At 59.3% G+C, this 16,662-nt stretch overlaps 1 protein-coding gene across 30 annotated transcripts in view; it reads left to right on the top strand.

Moving 5' to 3' along the window:
* Positions 1-16,662, top strand: part of EXD3 (exonuclease 3'-5' domain containing 3) — a 102,133-nt gene that overhangs the window by 77,121 nt on the left and 8,350 nt on the right. For 19 of the 30 annotated variants that reach the window (XM_078332879.1, XM_078332867.1, XM_078332862.1 and 16 more), the window contains one exon: positions 4,950-5,366. In XM_078332879.1, coding sequence (XP_078189005.1) covers positions 4,950-5,366 — 417 coding nt within the window. Of the gene's footprint in view, positions 1-3,645; positions 4,524-4,949; positions 5,367-16,662 lie in introns of those variants that run through there. The other 11 variants (XM_054244810.2, XM_078332880.1, XM_054244808.2 and 8 more) reach the window with 3 other exon arrangements.

Genomic DNA, 16,662 nt, shown 5'->3' with positions numbered 1-16,662 from the left:
GTATTGTTTTCACTGCCTTCTATCAGCTTTGATATGAGTGTTTTCCTTTTTAGTTCTAATAAAATTTTAATATCAATTATGATTACTTATTTGCATTTGTTCTTTAGAAGGCTGTTTTTCAGTTTCAGAAAGCTTGGATCTTGGGGCTTTTTAGTTACCTTTTTAAAGATGATTCCTAACCTAACTTCAGGAACATAGTCTGTATATTTCCAATTTTGGAAATTTCTTAAGATTTGCTGTTTAGCCAAGTAGATGATCCTTTTTATAAATGTTCCACATGGACTGTAAAAGGATACATGGATTCCCTTCCAGTCATTCTCCTCTCTCTCTCCCCCGCCCACTCTCCCCTCCCACTCCCCCTACCCCTAACACATACACACACTCAGTGGATCCGGCTTGCCAAATGTGTTGCTCAAATCATCTTTTTTTTTTTTTCTGGAGATGGAATGTCAGTCTGTCGCCAAGACTGGAGGGCAGTGGTGTGATCTCAGCTCACTGCAACCTCTGCCTCCCAGGTTCAAGTGATTCTTCTGCCTCAGCCTCCCAAGTAGCTGGGATTACAGGTGTGCACCACCACGCCTGGCTAATATTTATATTCTTAGTAGAGACAGGGTTTCACCATATTGGCCAGGCTGGTGACCTTGTGATTTGCCTGCCTCCTTGTGATTTGCCCGCCTCAGGCTCCCAAAATGCTGCGATTACAGGAGTGAGCCACCGTGCGTGGCCTAAATTATCTTTACCCTATTTACTTTCCTGCCTGATTCTACCAGGAGAGCCATGCTGAAGCTTCCTGTGACAGTGCATTCATCAAATTTTCCATGCACTTATGTCAGCGTTTGCTTTATGTTTTAAAGTTATGTTAGTAGGTTTATATGCATATTATTAGAATTCCTGTATCTCCCTGTTGTATGAAATCTTTATAATTATGAGGTGAGTCTCTTTGACCCTAGTAATGCTCTTTGCTATAAAATATATTTTAACTAACATTAATACCGTTTCTCCAATAGTCTTTGGTTATTAGTGTTGGTAGACAAGTTTTTCATCCTTTTACTTTCAACCTTCTTTTATATCGTAGGTGTCTTTCTTGTAAACTCTTTCTAGTTGGATTTTTTTTAATCCAGTCTGTCTTTGATTTTTAACTTACTAGTTTAGTCCTCTTATATTTATTGTATTATTGATGGAACTCAGGTTTAGTCACACTATCTGAATTTGTGCTTTCTGTTTGTACAACTTTTCCTATTCTTTTCCCCCTTTTTTGAAAACTGCTTTTAGCTTTTGTTACCTTCATTCTGTTTTTCCCTCAGTCAGTTTGAAAGCTGTAAATTCTATTACATTGCTTTCCCTGTTTTCTTAAAATATACATATTTTGCCATGGATTTATTTCCTTTCCTTGTTGGGATTGGCCTAGAAATTTTTTTTTTTTTTTTGAGACAGAGTCTCACTCTGTCACCCAGTCTGGAGTGCAGTGGCACCATCTCAACTCACTGCAACATCTGCCTCCCAGATTCAACCAGTTCTGCCTCAGCCTCCCAAGCAGCTGGGACTACAAGTGCGCACCACCACACGTGGCTAATGTTTGTATTTTTAGTAGCGATGGGGTTTCGCCATGTTGGCCAGGCTGGTCTCGAACTCCTGACCTCAGGTGATCCACCTGCCTCGGATTCCCAAAGTGCTGGGATTATTCATGAGCCACCAAGCCTGGCCGAGAAATGTTAACATGTATGTTAGGGTTAACAATATCTAAAGTTACAGTTAAGTCAGGAAACTTCATGTTTCATATATTTGAATAGTTTTTGGGGTACAAGAGGCTTTTGGTTAGATGGATGAATTGTATAATATTGGTGACTGGTATTTTACAGCAGTCACCCAAATAGTATATATTGTACCCAATATGTAGTTTTTTATGCCTCCTGTGTAGCCCCTGTGCCACCCTGTGTGGCCCCTGTGTAGTCCCCGCGTAGCCCCTGTGTAGTTCCTGTGTAGCCCCTGTGTGCCCCTCTGTGGCCCCTGTGTGCCCCTGTGTAGCCCCTGTGTGGCCCCTATGGCCCCTGTGTGCCTCTATATAGCCCCTGTGTGCCCCTGTGTAGTTCCTGTGTGGCCCCTGTGTAGTTCTTGTGTGGCCCATGTGCCCCTGTGTAGTTCCTGTGTGGCCCCTGTGTAGTTCCTGTGTGGCCCCTGTGTAGTTCTTGTGTGGCCCCTGTGTGGCCCATGTGCCCCTGTGTAGTTCCTGTGTGGCCCCTGTGTAGTTCCTGTGTGCTCCTGTGTGGCCCCTGTGTGGCCCCTGTGTAGCCCCTGTGTGCCCATGTGTGCCCCTGTGTGGTTCCTGTGTAGCCCCTGTGTGGTTCCTGTGTAGCCCCTGTGTAGTTTCCATGTAACCCGTGTAGCCCCTGTGTAGTTCCTGTGTAGCTCCTGTGTAGTTCCTGTGTAGCCCCTGTGTAGCCCTGTGTAGTTTCTGTGTAGCCTGTGTAGTTCCTATGTAGCCCTGTGTAGCCCCTGTGTAGTTTCCGTGTAACCTGTGTAGCCCCTGTATAACTAGTCTCTTTCTTCTCTGTGGCCCTTGTTTTCATGTGTCTTCCTGTAATTACGTTATTTGCGAGTTGTGTGTGTTTTACTGTTTTTGTTCATCATATAGGTGTATATTTGTTATCACCACAAAGTACCTGTGTTTCTTTTTTGTTCTTTTTTTGTGGTGAAACATACATAACACAAAATTTACCATTTTAAACTTTTTTTTTTTTTTTTTCTGAGATGCAGTCTCACTCTGTCACCCAGGCTGGAGTTCAGTGGCACGATCTCGGCTCACTGCAACCTCCACCTTCTGGGTTCATTCTCCCACCTCAGCCTCCCAAGTAGCTGGGACTACAGGCACCTGCCACCATGCCTGGCTAATTTTTGTATTTTTAGTAGACACAGGGCTTCACCATGTTGGCCAGGCTGGTCTCGATCTCCTGACCTCGTGATCCGCCTGCGTTGGCCTCCCAAAGTGCTGGAATAACAGGTGTGAGCCATCATACCTGTCCCATTTTAACCATTTTTAAGTGTACAATTCAGTGGCATTAGGTACATTCACAATGTCATTTATCCGTACCAGTACCTACTTCCAGAACTTTGTATTATCCCAAACAAAGACTATACCCCTGGGGGCCGCTGTTCCACTTTCTGCCTCTATGAATTTACCTGTCCTAGGTACCTGGGAGAAGTGGAGTCATGTAACATCCATCAGTTTGTGTCTGACTTCTTCCACTCGGCGTGTCTCAAGGGTTTACTGCCACAGCCTGTGTTGGAGCGCCTTCCTTTCCGAGGCTGGGTGGCGTCCACTGCAGGTGGACCACACTGTGTTTTCTGTTCATCTACGGTTGGGCACGTGGGTTGCTTCTCCCTTCTGGCCATTCTGAATGAGGCTGCTGTGAACACTGATGTGTGAGTCTCTGTTTAAATTCCTGCTTTCAGTGCTTTCGCTTGCATAGCTAAAAGTGAAACTGCTGAATCATATACTAATTCTGTGTTTAACTTTTTGAGGAACTATCACAGTTTTCCACAGTGGCTGCACCATTTACATTCCCACCAGCAATGCATGAGGGTTCCAATTTCCCCACGTCCTCACCAATACTTATTTTCCCTTTTTCTTTTTAATTTTTATAAAAGCCATCCTGCCGGGCACAGTGACTCACACCTGTAATCCCAACACTTAGGGAGGCTGAGACAGGCAGATTACCTGACGTCGGGAGTTTGAGACCAGCTTGGCCAACATGACGAAGCCCCATCTCTACTAAAAATACAAAAATTAGCCAGGTGTGGTGGCGCACGCCTGTAATCCCAGCTACTCAGGAGGCTGAGGCTGGAGAATTGCTTGAGCCGGGGAGACAGAGGTTGCAATGAGCCAAGATCATGCCACTGCACTCCAGCTTGGGTGACAGAGCAAGACTCTGTCTCAAAAAAAAAAGATAACTAATGATATTAAGGAGCTATTCTGAATGCATAGAAGGGTGTCCACATCTTCCTTCACCACCTCTGTTCCCCAACTTCCCTGGCTGGTCAGCGTGTCGCCTCCCTGTGGCGTGGGAGCCCTGCTGGCTCCTGAGTCCTCGGATGTGACCCTTGGCTCCTGGATCACCTTGGTTTTCTGCGGGGTCTGGACACTCCAGCCTCATTGTCACCGTGGCTTTCTGTGGGGTCTGGATGCTCCAGCCTCATTGTCTGCATTTCTGCCTTAGATCTGGAATCAGACATTTCTCCAAAAAGCTCAGGCTCCTTTCAGTGTAAAATGTCCGTAGAAACCAGTGTGGGTACAGCGTGCTCCCAGCTGTAGGACTGGGCCTTGTCTCTAGGCCTTTGCAGTGGGCAGAGTGTGGAAATACACATTTTAAAAAATATATAACATACATCAGAAATTCATACTGAAGCTGTCCAGGGTTTTTCCTGTAAGCTTAATATCCTGAATTTTTATCACCTTTGTCAGCTGAAAACTGTAATACTGAAAATAAACAGCAAAATGGAACATCTGTGTTACACCACAGTTCACACAAGGCTTTGGAGTCTCGTGTCAATCCTGCACCAAGAGGGGGCTATTGCAGCATATTTTTCATTCCTGATATGTAGTTAGCTCCCTAGAGCTATGGGGTCAAGTTATTGTGTTTTCAAATATCTGGAGTCTCTTGGAATACCTCTGTGTATGTTTTATTTATTTCATTTTCTTCTGCTTTTGAGGGATGGCTTTTTAAATTCAATTTTGTTTGTAATTGTGAAAAATCTTTGCATAGTGCCAAGATGAAATCTACACAATGAGGTGCCACCCAGGCCCCGGGCTGCAGGGCTCCTCACCACCCAGACCCCAGGCAGAGGCCGCCCTGGGGGGCAGGGTGCCTGGGAGCTGGAGGGTGGAGAGCAGAGGTGGCCAGTCCCAGGAGCACGGAGCTTCCCCCTCACCACTGCTCTCCCCTCCTGCACAGGTCGCCAGGCTGGAGGGGAGGATCATCCTGACGTCGGGGCAGCCCTACCACACGGTGAGCACCCCAAGGATGAGCCCGAGGGGCCTGAATCTCATCTTCCCAAGCTCCCAGCCCCTCGGCCACCCCACCTCAGGGTTAGCTTGCCATGGGCTGGACCCCGGCACCTCTGCCATACCCCTGATGGGCCGAGAGAGGGCTCCTGCCCCGTGCTGGCGGAGGCAGGCTGGGTCTGGGCAGGTGCCAGGCTCCGTGCTGCCCCTCAGCAGCCTAGCCGAGCCTTTGCAGCTCCGGGCCCAGGTCGGGGCTGGGCGCTGCCTCATGGTGGACGGCTCCCTGAAGGCCCAGCAGCAGGCCAAGGCTGTCCTCAGGCATTTCAACGTGCGTGTCACCCACGCAGACATCTTCAGCCGCTGCCAGGTGAGTCCTGAGTACCTGTCCCGCCTCAGGCTGGCACTAGATCAGGGGTCAGGGTCTGGGGCCGGCAGAGCGTCCCTCGTGCAGCTGGCAGGGCCACGGGGTGGCACGGCCCCAAGCAGGTGCTGGTTTGCATTTGGGAACTCCTGCCGGCCCCCACGGGGCTTCTGGCAGACATGGAGGGAAACCATGGACGTCCCTGCGGGCTGAGTGGGTCCCGCCTTCCACAGGCACGGCCTGCATCTCTTGGTGACGTCTATCGAGGTCTGGGCAATAGAGTGGGAGCTGCCAGACCTCAGTGGACATCAATGGGGAGGCGGAAGGTGGCACCAGAGCCCCACTCACTTCTCTCCCTCCTGTCCTGTCCCCAGTTGGGGGCTGGGCTGAGTCAGCTGCCCGGGACCCCGGAGCTGCACTGTCCAACCATCTGGCTTGAGCCCACTGAGCACCTGGGCATGGCTGGGCGGGGGGGGAGTTGATGCTGCCTTTTGCTCCTCCATGCCAGGACAGGGTGAGGCTGCCCTCAGCATCAGGGTCTCCATGGGCAACATGGGAGGAGGGGGACTGTGGGGCTGTCCTGGCTCTCGGAAGCTCCCAGAATGTTCCGGAGTTAGGGCGACATCAATATTCCACCAGAGCAGCAGGTTGTGGCTGCTCCTTTAAGCCCAGTTTTGTTTTGGGGATGGAGTCTCATTCCACCACCCAGGCTGGACTGCAATGGTTCAATCTCAGCTCACTGAACCTCCCAGGTTCAGGTGATTCTCCCTCCTCAGCTTCCTGAGTACCTGGGACTACAGACATGTGCCACTACGCCCAGCTAATTCTCATATTTTTAGTAGATACGGGATTTCACAATGTTGGTCAGGATGGTCTCGAGCTCCTGACCTCGGTGATCCACCTGCCTCATCCTCCCAAAGTGCTGGAATTACAGGCGTGAGCTACGATACCCAGCCTCCCAAGCCCAGTTTTTGGGGGAAGTTTTGAGACCCTCTCATGGAGGGAGATCCCCTCATGGAGGCCACTGCCAAGGTCCGTGCTGGCACCTGGGCTTCATAGGGAGGGGACCTGAGCTCAGCTCCACAGCATGGTCCTCAGGGATGCCCACCTGGCTGAGCAGACAGACGCAGCCCTGGGCCTCCTGCTGCCGCCCTCCTGCCCCTGAAGCCTCAGGCTGGGCCCGCTGGGTTTGATGCAGGAAGGAAAGAGGGAAAGCCGTGGCTCCAGGTCTGCAGCCGGCTGTGCACCTGAACACACAGGCCCCTGGACCTCCCTCGGCCCCTGCGCTGGTGGTGCAGCTGACCCTCTGGCCCCACTGCCCTGCGGGGACAGCGGCCTCTGCCTCAGGCAACAAGGAAGTGCGCTGCAGGATCCTCTCCCTCAGCCGTGGGCTCGGGGCGGCAGGAACCTCGTCTGTCCGCTGCCTCTCTTTGTGATCCACCGGCAAGCACTGTAAAGACCCCAGGATGTCCGGGACGCCTGGGGAGGCATGTTAATGAGCTTTTCAGAATCTGATGGCTGCATTTTCTTGAGAAAACAGGAAGTTGGATAGCTGGGAGGAAACCCCTGCTGGAGCCCCGGGCAGCCGGGTGCTGGGGAGCGCCCAAGGACCCAGGCCAGGCACAGAGGGGCCGCCAAGCCCTGCGTGGAGAAGGGTGTGCAGGGTGTGAGGCGGAAGAGCGGACGTTGGCCTGGCTGAGTGGACAGGAAGGGGGTTGGGGGGGCTGAGCAGGTGGGAGCCACCCAGCCCCATGTCCGCCCTGCCTCTTTGTTGGCTACTGGCGGCTCTGACTGCCGGTGCCACTCTTGCACCCACACCCTGCAGCCCTGCCATGGCAAACAGGAGCGCCAGGCCCACTGGGCCTGCAGGTTCTGTGAGAGAGCAGGCCTGGGAGGGGCCAGGGCCAGAGCCACACCCGCCTTGGGGGCCAGCAAATGCACAGCCCAGAGGGGTAGCACCTGCAGCCCAGGACCAAGGCAGTGAAGGAGGGAGCAGCTCGGTCTCAGAGACACAACCAGTGGGGAGTCCAGCCCGGAGGGCACCTGGGCCCTGGCTGCAGCCCTCAGCAACCTGCCACCCATGCCAGCCCCTCCGTGTGGGGCAGGACATAGGGAAGGGGCAGACGGGTTGCCTTGGCCCCACGAACTGCCCAGCCCGGGGCCCTGCAGACACATGGGTCTCTCTCAGTCAGTGTGCATAGTCCACAGATGCTGGGTGGGGGGCAGCGAAGAGAGCACCATGCGTCCCACAGGGGTTGTGTGGCTGCTTGGCCTGGGACAGAGCACACGCTGGCGGCCAGAACCCAAGGCCCCTGGTGCAGGAGCGGTGCCAGTCCTCACAGAGCCACGTGTGTGGGCCACGTGCGACATCAGATGGGAGCCCAGCTGGGAAGGAGGCCCTTGTCAGGGCTGGGACCCTGGTAGGGCCTAGCAGGGTGTCCTTGGGCAGGTGACAGTGTGCTGTGGGGAGAGTCCCCCCCACATTCACGAGGGCCTCGAAGGGCCAGGGAGATGGTTCCAGGAGGGCAGGAAAGGGGTCTTGTCTCTGAGAAGCTGAGATGCCTATGTTGAACCCAGCCTTCCAGGGCACCGGCTAGAGGGAGAATGGAGCTTGCTTTGCACAAGCATGTCAGCCAGCTGGTGGCCCAATGCCCGCAGCCCAGGGTCCCATGTGTGCACCTGCCTCCTTGGCTCTGGAGTCCCGAGAGGTGCTTGGGGCCTGGAGGGCCAGGGCCCCAGGCCACACGCCCATGCTGAGCATGTGCTCTGGAAAGTTCTTCCTAGGACTGGTCAGGCTCAGGCCACATTCCCACCACCCGCTCCAGCAGCTCTGCAGCCAAACCCTGGGAGCTTGGCCTGAGTGGGCAGCCGGGAACACCACTGACTAGCCACCCCACACACTGGCTGCCCCATCCCTGCCCTAGGGGCCAAGGGAGGCCCCAACCTCAGGACCAGCAAGGTGGGCACAGACAAAGCAATGGAGGCTGGGCTCAGCTCCACATGGCTGCAGACCCCAGCCCTGTTCCTGAGGCCACAGTGCACTGTTTGGACACCAGAGGGCTGTTGACCGTCACTGGCCAGCAGATAGCATCACACTCAGGCTGACCCAGGAGTAGAGATGGGCCCACTGCCCCAGAGCTGCCCCAGGGCCTGGCTCTGGGCTTGGTCACAGGATCTAAGGCTCAGCCTCCGCTGTGCCCTAGCTCAGGCCAGAGCTGGCCTGGTCCCTGGAGAGCACATGCTGCCCGCCTGACTTTCCACTTTCTTCTCCTTCCTCTGGCTATTTTGGTGCCGTTCCCGGAGGGAAAGCCCACTGGACATGCAATGTCCCCAGTTCGAGGCTGGGGTGCTCTCCGGGTGGCGTGGCTGAGCCCAGAGACAGACCAGGGACCTGGCCAGGGGTCTGCGGCCACTGCCAGCTCCACCACTCAGCAGGGACCCCGAGCAGTGGGAGTCCCAGGTGCTGTGGTCGCTGGCACGGCTTTTTGGTAGCATCTGCCCACATGTGTCCCTGAGCTAGGCAGGGAGGGCTCCCCTCAAGGGAGGATGGACCACCAGCCCAACGGGGCTGTGAGTCTCAAGTAGAGGGCAGGGCTGGGCCCTCTGGGGCAGGGTGGGGGTGGGGAACATTCCTAGTGCCGTCCACCATGGGAAAATATTTTATCAAAGAAACTTGAGCTTAAAAAAAACCCTTACCATGAACCCCTGACATGGCCGGCATAACGTCTATTTTTACTGTCCCCAATCCCCACCCCTCAGCGTGGTTGGGGAGCGGGCTGCCGTCCCCACGGAGACATGTCCTGAGCCAGTGGCGTCAGCCCCTCGGAAGTGGGTATCCCAGGAGGCCACAGTGACCCTGCCTCTAAGGGCTCCCAGGCAGAGCCGGCCATTGTGGAGGGGATGGGGGGGCAGCCGGGGCCCAGCTCATGGGCACCTTGGAAGCCCTGCAGGGCTGGGCAGGGACCCTGCGGAGGGTGGTGGACACCAGCCCAGCGGAGAGGGGGCCAAGAGGGGGTTCTTAAGGAGGGGACGGAGTGGGCTCCAGGGCAGCTGCCCCCAGCTTTTACATTCGGTACTGCAGCCCGCCATGGACAGGGGCTTCAGAGCCCAGACCCAAGACGCAGCCAGGGGGCCCAGGCTTGGAGACTCTCACATTTTCTGTGCTTAGCTGATGGGCAGAGGGAGAGTCAGGAAGAGGTGCAGGGGCCACAGACCCCACCTCTCCCAGCCTCTGTCCCCCTCAGCCCAGACTCCATTCCCACACCAGCACCCCCATGTCACACAGGCACGCAGGGTGCAGGACCTCCTTTCACTGCTCCCAGGGTGTCAGGAGGAAGATGGGCACTCCAGCCAGGGCATGGAACTGTAGGGCTGATGGCCAGAGGGCCATGCAGCCCCTCCTCAGGTGGCCCCAGGGCCTGGCTCCTGCTTCAGCAGCCGGGGGTCTAGCATGACCCCCAGGCTAGGGACAAAGAGAAGGGGATGGCACCTCAGGAAGCTTAGTGCAGCCCCCAGGGCTGACAGGAGGGTGGTCAGCCAGGGGCCCAGCTGGTCCCTCCAGAAGGCCACTCACACCACTGCCCCACAGCCTTCTGGGCTGGGGACCCTCCAGCTGTGTTTCAGCCAGAGCCCATCCTAGGTTCCCACCAGATGGCCCCTGGGCATGGAGGACCTGGACCCACTGGCCTGGGGGCTACAGGCTCCTGGTGACCCAGATCCCAGCTGATCACTTGAGGAAGGATCCGGGCATTCCTGGGCCCTGGTGGCAGCTGCCCTACAACCTTTACAGCTGCCATCAGATGCCCATCCATGGGAAAACCACGGCACCTGGCCTGCCCCACATGCCCCGACCCTCCCATGACATGGAAAGCATCCCCCATGTCCTGGGTGAGCGGTGAGGCCATGTGGAGCCCTCCGTCCCCCGCCCACGCCAGCATCCCCCTAAGCCGAGCCCCTGCAGGTGGCCTGGGTGAGTGGAGGGCTTCCCTGCACTGGGGCCTCAGGAGGAGCAGCAGCGTCCTTGGGAATGTACAAACACGTGGGGTGTGGGTGGACATTGGGTGGCCTGGACAACCACAGCTGCAGTGACTCCAGCCCCAAGCAGGACAGCTTGACCTGGGCCCTGGACAGTGGGGCTGGGAGGCTTCTGAGCAAGCATGGCTGCGTGTCTGGGCCAGGGCAGCCGCTTCCAAGGTCAGTGGGCAGTGGGATGTGCATGAGCCTGGGCAGGGCTGAGCTGGCCACGTGGGCAGCAAGCAGAGGCCCATCAGTACCCGAAACTGTCTGGGGACCCTGCTGGACTGCAGGGAACCAGGGCCTTCCTTCCCCTGCTCCACACCTCCATGGCAAGACTGGAAGACCAGGCCTCAGACTGGCTGCAAGGTGCCTCCCCTGTGCTGAGCCGGAAGAGATGGAATGCAGGAGCACTGGCCTCTGAGACCCAGCCTAGGAGGACTTACCCTCCGAAGGTTGAGGGGTCAGCAAGGACGGTGGCCCCAAGTGCCAATCAGGTCTCCAGGGGTGGGCCCAGGCATTTCCCTGGAGCTGGGGGGAGGGGGCTAGGGTACCCCATCACTGACTTCGGGGAACCCAGGCAGAGTCTGAGGGCCATGCAGCCCTCCTCAGGTGTCCCCAGGGCCTGGCTCCTGCAGCCCCACTTGGCTCAGCCAGGATGGATGGGGTGGGCAAGCTGGCCTCGGGGGATCAGGGGTGCAGGGGGAGGGACAGGCCATGGCCAGGTTCAAGGAGGGGAGTTCTGGGGAGTTCCTTGGAGTGACGAAGTGGGGTCTGTGTCCGGCAGCTACGTTTCACCCACCTACCGGAGAGGCCCAGGTGGGCTGACAGCTGCGGCAGGTGCACTGAGGTCTCCTAACCCTTCGCTTCCACACTCCTCCAGGCCAGCCACGATCAGAGAATGACCTGGGTCACCTGGTCAGCCTGAGCAGGAGAGCCGCGCTCATGCCCCTGCACCTCATGACATGGGTTTGCTGAGGTGGGGAGAGGAAAGGGTCCCTGCCCTGCCCAGCTCCCCAACTCAAGAGCCCACAATATGCCCCTCCCCCATCGGGCCACTCCCCTTCCATCCAAGCAGGCCCCACACCGAGGCCCCTGTGTGGGGCGTGGCTCCCAGGCTCCAGCAGCCCATGCGGCTCCCAGGCGGCCTCTTCTTAGAGTCAGACCCCGGTGACTCTGCCCAGCCCTGGGCACTGGTGAGGAGAAAGGCTGCCCTGTCCACCTGCCCCGCTCCTGTCCCCAGTCCTCTGCAGCCCAGAGCAGCCTTCCTCTCCCCCTGGCCGGCCAGTCCCCCGCTTGGATGTCGCTTCCTCCATGAAGTCCCCCAGCCGATGGGGGCCCTTCGCCGCTCCTGGGGGGAGTACTCGGTCCGTCTCCCTGGCACTGTGGAAAGGCCTCGGGGCTGTGTGCGTCGGCCCAGGGCCGCTTGGGGCGGGTTCAGGGCTTGCCACCTGCTGCGGGGCCGGCCGCATTGGTTGAGATGAGGACGCCCGGGGCACGCGGGCTCATCCCCCTCTGTGAGTGGGGGGCCGGGTCCCCCAGCGACCCCGCGGCCCCTGGGAAGGAGGGGTCTCGGTCCCCCGACCCCTGCGACCCTGAACGGAAGGGCGGGGTTCCCGGGCGGGCGCGGGAAGGCCGCGGGCGGGCGGCCGTTTGCTTTTGAATCTCCGCCGGGCGCCCTGAGTGGCCGTTTCAAAGGCCGGCCGCGGGGGCGGGGGCCGTTCCCAGGCGCGCCCCGCCCTCCGCCGCCCCTCCTCCCAGTTTCCCACGCGGTCCGGCCCGGCGGGTTCTCACGGCCGCCGCCCCTCCCCCGTCTGGGAAAGCCAGCGCGCCGCGCCCCGCGCCCCGCCGCTTCTGGGGGGGGCCGGGAGAGAGGACGAGAGCTGGGGGGCGAGGGGGGAGGGGACGAGAGCTGGGGGGCGAGGGGGAGAGGGAAAGCCCGGGACCGGGAGACCCGGGGGAGGGGGAGAAGGGGGAGTCTCCTTGGGAGTCTGAAACGAGGGGGGCACGGCGAGGGGCAGGGGGAGCTGCCCTCCGCCCCCCGGGATGGGGAAGGTTCGGGGGCGCCCCGGAGCCCCTGGAGGCAACCTGAGTGGCCTGGCTTGTATTTGGTTTGACACAGGGCAGGTGGGAGCGCCCGGGTCTGGGCGGGGAGCAGGGTCTGGGGCTCCCGACCCTCAGGCAGGTCCGGGATCTGACACACTTACACTCTTGCTGAGGTGAATTTCAGAAAATGATCATTTTGTCGTATAAACATGTGCTCCGAGCTTTATCCGCAATTCACTCTCAGGGCTTTGTGTTCTGCTGTCCCCTCCCCCGCTGGGGGCTGACCAGCCCGTGTGGGTGGGAGACCCGGTGAGAGGGCCTCGCCTCCTGCCCAGGCCCTGCGGCTCACCCCCAGCCCTCCTGGACAGGGCCAGCCCGGGTCCCCAAGTGTGCTGGAACAGGGGTCACACCCTGAGGGGTGCCGGGCGCCAGGGTCTGAGGCCACAGGCTTCAGAGCTGCCAGTGGGACAGGCCCACATGTGTGGCCTCTTGGGCAGTGGGGGTACAGGCCAGGAGCTGGGCACAGGCAGCTAAGGCCCAGGCCTGGACACCAAGGCCAGCGGGCAGAGGGTGGGGCTGCCTTCCTTCGTGGTCCAGACCTGAAAGCCCAGTTGCGAGGTGCCCAGGGAAAGGCTGGGCCCCCACTGGTCTGGGGTGACCTGTGCAGACGGGTGCTGGGCCAAGGAGGGCAGACCCCACTGCCAGGCGCCAGCCCCCACCCCACTAAGCAAGCACTGGGTTCAGCCCGGTGGTCCAGGCAGGGCCATTGGCTCCGGGCAGCACGTTGTGAGGCAGCTGCAGGACGGGGAGGCCCTGATGCAGGCAGTCACACGCCTTTGTGTTCACACCCGGACACCCACCCCACGCAGATGGCCCTGTCCCTGGTGCTTACTAGAGAGTGTGCCCAGACGAGGCTTCCCAAGACTCAAGTCGCTGTCACTCCTCTCCCATACTCAGGGCTCTGGCTTTTGGGGGCTCTGGGGTGCGGGCTGTGGGCCCAGTTGTCCCAACCCCCAGGGACCCTCTGGATGCGGACCCTGCCCAAGGCCCAACCCCCATGCTGTCTGTGGAGACATTGTCCTGACCACACAAAGGGGACGGGCAGTGGTGGGGTGGGGGAGGGGCTGGGCCTCGTGGGAACTGCCCTTCAGGACCCCGGGCGGGGGGGTAGGGGGCAAGGGGGCACGGTCGAGGCCTCTCCGGGTCTGCCATCCTCAGTCACAGGCTCCAGACGGGAGCATTAGGTGGGGGGTCACTGGGGGGTGGCTACCAGCTTGCATAGACTCAGTTTTAAAACCTTCCCCAAAGACGGCCACTATGCCCAGCTCCACACCTCCCCAGGGCCCTGGGGCTCGGCCTTTCACCCACCCCAGCCCTGTCTCCAGTGGAAAATCAGTGCCAAGGCTGGGCAGGTTCTTGGGGCAAACTCTGGCAGCTCCCTTCTCTCTGAGGAGGTTCACAGCGCCATGGCAGGGGACAGTGTTGGGTCACCTTTGGGCGGGCAGCCCAGGGCTCCAAGGAGCTCTGGGGACAGCGTGGGAAGCTGAGGTGTGGGCCAGACCCAGGCCACGACAGGCAGGTTGGCGCCTGAATGCCTCTTCCTGGGCCGCCGGCCAGCCCTGTCCAACGAGGTGTCAAGCCCACACCCCAGGCCCACCATCTGGTGGGCAGCTCTGGGGGAGGTCAGAGAGCACGGGCTGGCCTGGGGGCCTTGGGACCAGCCCAGGGGCTTGCCAGGGACCAAATGTGCAATACCCATCCCCAGCACCCCGTTCCCGCTGTGAGCCTCTCGGCACACAGCCTTGCCGTGCGGGGGCAAAGGGTGCTGGGAGCCCTTCCATGTGGCAGGTAGCCGGACAGCGAGAGACTGATTTTCTTTTGCTCTTTCATGCTCTGCCATTTTCCCAGTTTGCTCTAAATGAATGAAATGTCCTGTGACTCTGGACTGTGCCCCTGCAGACCACCCCATCTCCCTTCCTGGTGGGCCTCAGGCCATGATTCCTAGACCCACCTGCAGGGTTGGAAATCCCAGGTTGGCATCTCCTGCGGGGGTTCCACCCAGGCCAGGGCCCTGGCGACGGACCCCACCTCCCACACCCACCATGGGGCCCAGCTGGAGGAGCGCAGAAACGCCCAGTCTGAGGATGCAACAAGCTTGCTCTCTGCTCAGAAGCAGGAGGCCCCAAAGAGGCCCTTCAGGCCTCTGCCACCCTCACCCCACCTTCTCAGGGGATCAGTGTCTAGCTGGACTTGGGTACTGAGCAGAAAGCCCTCAGGCCAGATCACCCAAGGGATCTGGGCTCATTCGAAGCCTGGTTATTGGATCTGAGCTCCTGGGCCAGGAGAACAGGGGCTGCGGGTGTTGTGGGGGTGGCCGGCAGGCAGGAAGGAGGCTCAGGTCACCTCCGCCCAGCCCAGCCCAGGAGACACCTGACCCAGCCTCTTATAGGAGCAAGGCTCACTTCCCAGGCCCCCAGCACGATAGCCCGCTGCCCGCTGCCTTGTACCCACCACACAGATTCGCCATGGGCTCTGGCCCTAGCAGGTCCCAGGGCTCACAGCTCGCCCTCCCCTTTCCCTAAAGCCCCTCACTTGTCAAGCCCAAGGCCTCGGGGGTATGTGAGAGCTAGGGCTGTTGGGCGTAGGGGCTGTGTGTCCTGTATGCCTGGGAGCGTCCACTCCTCCCTTACCACACCTATGCACCAGCACCTATTGCTTGGGATGCACAGGCAGGTGCCCCTGCAGGACTGAAGACTGGGGCAGAGGCATGACCCATGCCCATAAGTGGGCACCAGGACAGGTGGGCAATAGGTCAGGTGGGCACCAGGACAGGCAGGCACCACATCAGGCAGGCACCAGGACAGGCAGACACATCAGGTGGGCATCAGGATGGGTGGGCACCAGGACAGGTAGGCACACAGACACTGCTGGAGCCACTGTCTGTGGCCCAGCTCTGGCTCCTTCAGCTGTGGTCACTCTCTTGGTGGTGGGCTGGGAATTGGGCCCACTTGTGGGCCCTGGGACCTGTCAGGGCCAGAGCATGTAAGGAACCCGTGTCCTGGGGCGCAGGGCAGCAGGCAGTGGCCTGTCAGGCTGGGAGCCTGGGAAGGGAGCTCTGCTCCTACAAGAGACCAGCCAACACCCTGAGAACAGACCCCTCACGCCCTCCTAGCTTGCTGCCCACCCCACCCCTAACACATCTTGGCCTCTGCCTTGGTCCTGGGTGCACCTCCCGCTACGGCTAGCCAGCTCTGGCCCTTACTCCTCCTTGGGCCTGGAGAAGAGAGGGCCGTGGAGGGTTGGAAGCAACTCAGACCCACCTGGCTCTGGGTCCATGGACACCAACATCCCGGGACAGCCTGGCTGGTGGCCTGGCCCCCAGGAGGCAGCTACACACCCATGGGTTCAGGGCCCTGCCCACGAGGTCTCGGGCGGAAGTGTCCTGCATCAGGGCCACAGTGTTGGCATCCAGTGGCTAAGGAGCGTGGGAACCAGGTGCACAGGGGATTCTGGGCAGGCAGCTGGGAGCTTTCCCATCCCATCCTGCCCCCAACTCATCTGGGCTCTCCCAGGCCCTCAGGGACCCCTGGGTGCAGAGGCTGCCTGCCCTCAGGCTCTCACGCTGGAGGGGGTGGGGTGGAGGTGCCCAAGCAACCTGCTGTGCTGCTGTGGGCCCGCAGCCTTGACCTCTGCTGAGAGTCCCCCTCAGGCCCCACTTGTCTCTGCCCAGACCTGATGACACCCTGGAGTGCGTGCCTGTGCATCCCACATGAGGGAGGGAGGCAGCATGAGGACCTGGCATGGGTTCCTGGCCTGCCAAGTACCCTGTGGCTGAGCAAGCCCTCTGAAGCCCCTTTTCCTCAAAATGAGAGGGCAGAGGCTCTCACCCCCCGAGTGCTAGGGATGGGTCTTAGGGTATTAGGCAGAAAGCCTCAGGTGGACTATCACCTTCTGGAAGGCCTGGCATGCACTAGGCCACCAGCACCACTCACGAGGGCAAGCCACAGCCCCCCTCACCCTGGGGCTGCCACCCGCCCAGAGCAGTAGGTCGGGCAAGGGCTGCAGGCCCTGGAGTGGCCAGGAGATGGACAGGGAGACCCTGGTGCCAGGCCCCTTGTGGCTGGGGAACCCAGGCCCAAGGGCGGGCACAGCAAGCGGGCCCAGAACCGGCTTTTCCAGCCCTTGCCAAGGCAGGGCCTCCCGGAGCCTTGTGGGTGACAGCAAGGCCCACAGCGGGCATCAG

This window comes from Callithrix jacchus, chromosome 1, assembly GCF_049354715.1.
Source record: "Callithrix jacchus isolate 240 chromosome 1, calJac240_pri, whole genome shotgun sequence".
NCBI lineage: Eukaryota > Metazoa > Chordata > Mammalia > Primates > Cebidae > Callithrix > Callithrix jacchus.
This window is presented reverse-complemented; position numbering and strand designations above follow the sequence as displayed.